This window comes from Beta vulgaris, chromosome 3, assembly GCF_026745355.1.
Source record: "Beta vulgaris subsp. vulgaris cultivar EL10 chromosome 3, EL10.2, whole genome shotgun sequence".
NCBI classification, from domain to species: domain Eukaryota; kingdom Viridiplantae; phylum Streptophyta; class Magnoliopsida; order Caryophyllales; family Amaranthaceae; genus Beta; species Beta vulgaris.
This window is the reverse complement of record NC_079204.1, coordinates 42,908,567-42,911,578: the sequence shown is the minus strand read 5'-3', so window position 1 is coordinate 42,911,578 and position 3,012 is coordinate 42,908,567. Positions and strand designations below refer to the sequence as shown.

The window sequence follows — 3,012 nt, the reverse complement described above, 5'->3', positions numbered from 1 at the left end:
TAAAAAAAAACGGATAGAGTATTTTCTTGCAAATTGTAATCAATAAACCTCGAACAAAATAAGAAATTAAAAAACTACATACAAAATTAATAAAAAATCCCAAAATATATCGTTGAACATTGGAGAAAATTTATCAAGCCACTCTAATTAGAAAAAACAATGCCTACTTTTAGTCATAAATATTGCTACCAATTAGAGTATTTAAAAAAAAAACTATTCAACGATCACCAATATAAAATCTTGAGTTCCATAATATATAGAGTAAGGCTATGTCATTGTTAACAAACATTAATGTTATTAAGCAGTCGGCAACTCAAAACGGCAAAGTGGACAAAAATGGTTAATATTCAACCACTTTTCAACACAACCCACATGAAAAATATGATGACAAGGCAAAAACATGACTTCATCTTCCTTAGCCCAGTTTTCAAGGCAAAGTGAACAAATTTCATCAGTGAGAGTATCGCTTATTTCTTCTACTTTCACCCTCTTCAAATTTACTACAGTTGCAGGGTTTGTTGGTAGCATGGCTCTAGATGTTACTTGATTCGCAGCAATCGTAATATCCAACCGTTGTACGTAGGTTTCATTCCCAGAAAATATAATATCCAACCGTTCTATATAGTATCCTTCCGTTCCGTCGTCCATGTTGATCATAGAAGCAATCAACTCGCTGATCACTTCCCTTTGAGAGTGATATAGATTACGACGTTCATCTTGGTTTGATGACATTGTTAATATATAATATTATTACCTTAAAGTAGTTCTATACCAATATTCTAACTATGATCTTGAAATCTTAATAGTTAAGGATCAAGCACTTTTGTTTTTTTTGTTTCGAGGAGAGAAAAGAAGAATAGACTCTTTGATTATATACTGTTAAGTTTGTCTTCAAATCTGAAATTCTACAACTACTCGGATTATGATTAGGAAACCTTATCTTTAAGAATACTATCTCAATAATGGTATTGTGATATGTGATAAAAATTGGTCTCGTGGGAATCTAGAGGTTTTTTCTTTGGAGGGAGTATGAATCTAGATGTTTGATTTAAAAAATAAGTTCCATTCACATACAATTTACGGCTCAATCAATATTAGTGAACCCTATTTTTAATTTTCATGTGCAATGGACATCTCTAATTACATTTTTTTTAAAGGCCCATGAATTGCACTACCAATCAATATATATGAGAACCACCCTTATTGTGAGAACCGTGAGAACCACTCATTTTTCCTCATTTTACGAAAATTTTGATCATTTCATAATATTTTTGCTCATTTTTTGTTTTACTTATTTTATGGTTTTGCTCATTTAACAATTTTATGCTCATTTATCAACGTTTTTACTCATTTTACGTTTTGCTCATTTTGCTTTTTTTTTTTCTCATTGAACATTTTTTTGCTCATTTTAAGTGGTTTTCACGGTTCTCACCATAAGAGGGTTCTCATTAGAACCCAACCCTATATAGGTTTATATATATATGTGTGTGTGTGTGTGTGTGTGTGTGTGTGTGTGTGTGTGTGTGTGTGTGTGTGTGTGTGTGTGTGTGTGTGGTGTGTGTGTGTGTGTGTGTGTGTGTGTGTGGTGTGTGTGTGTGTGTGTGTGTGTGTGTGTGTGTGTGTGTGTGTGTGTGTGTGTTAGGCCTGTTCATTGGGCCGGGTCCGGGCCGGGTCGGGTCAATGTGTTAACGGGCCGGGCCGGGTCGGGTCAAGGGTATTGACAAACGGGCCGGGCCGGGTCAGACCCATTACAATCCGGCCCGGCCCGGCCCGTTTAAGTTACACCTACATTTTTTTTTTATTAGACATGTCTTTAATAACAAATTATAGTGCAACCCAGTTGATAAATAACTAAAGTTACTGCCATACTAAAACTGATTCAAAATTTCAACTTCATCATCCATAACTATTCATATGAAAAGTAGAGTAGCAATCTATTACATAAAAACATAACTTCATCATCCATTACTTTCAGAAAAATTCACAACCATTTCAGAAAAATGATTGAGGTAACATGCTAAAAAGGTTAACATGCTGGGATGGTATATCTGCAACAAAGAAAATAGTAAACTGACATTGAGAATATAATTAATAGCATGATTTTTTGAAGATTTGCGAGTAGTAATTGGTAAAATCTGACCCCTTTGAGTAGAACCAGAGTTTATCACGCTTTGGAGCAGAATATTTATGTACCCATCTTCTTCAAACTCTGAAATTACGTCAAAATTTGCATTGAAATACTGAATATTTGTAGAATTAAATAGTGGGTGTTGATCAAAATGTTGAAAACACATTTTTTGTCATCATTTTCTTCACAAAAAAGGCTAGTTAAAGAATTGTTTTTGAGGTAAAATTGTGCATCATCATGAACTGCTTGCTTAGTTTAGAGTTTAGAGAGGTGGGAAGGAGAGAGAAAGAAGGTTGATGAAAGTGCGAATTTTCCAGATCAATGAGGAGAGAGAAAAAACCCTAGGAGAGAGAAAAAAATTTGGGGGAAAAATCTTTTTGTTTAGAATGGTAGGAAAGACCGAAAGACGAAAAAGAAAGAGAAAGAGTTCCAGGCCCAGTCCATACCATTTAGAAAAGCATTTTTGTTTCAAAAAAGAAAACTTTTTAAAGACCCTTCAAGAACCCGCCCCAGCCCATTCCAACCCTTTTATTTCCTGACCCTTTAAGGACCCGCCCCGTTTATACTAAGGGTCGGGTCATGTGTGTTTTAGAAGGGTTCATTGAGGGTTTTTATTGGGCCCCCGCCCCAATAAACAGGCCTAGTGTGTGTGTGTGTGTGTGTGTGTGTGTGTGTGTGTGTGTGTGTGTGTGTGTGTGTGTGTGTGTGTGTGTGTGTGTGTGTGTGTGTGTGTGTTGGGATCCGGTGAGAATAGGTCCTTATGTGAGAACACTTTTTAATGTGAGAATGAATCTCATCCGTAGGTTACCAAGAGAATCAAGAAAACGACATTGAGCAAATAAGCCTCCAAAACTATGAGAAAAGATCATAGTGACCATGTGTTA

The 3,012-nt window shown here is 35.6% G+C and overlaps 1 protein-coding gene across 1 annotated transcript; it reads right to left on the bottom strand.

Annotated features, from left to right (window-relative positions):
* Window positions 1-297: 297 nt before the first annotated feature.
* Window positions 298-732, bottom strand: LOC104884983 (uncharacterized). Its single transcript, XM_010669694.2, has one exon. It carries the CDS (start codon window positions 730-732, stop codon window positions 298-300), a length of 435 nt encoding a protein of 144 aa, XP_010667996.2.
* Window positions 733-3,012: the final 2,280 nt, after the last annotated feature.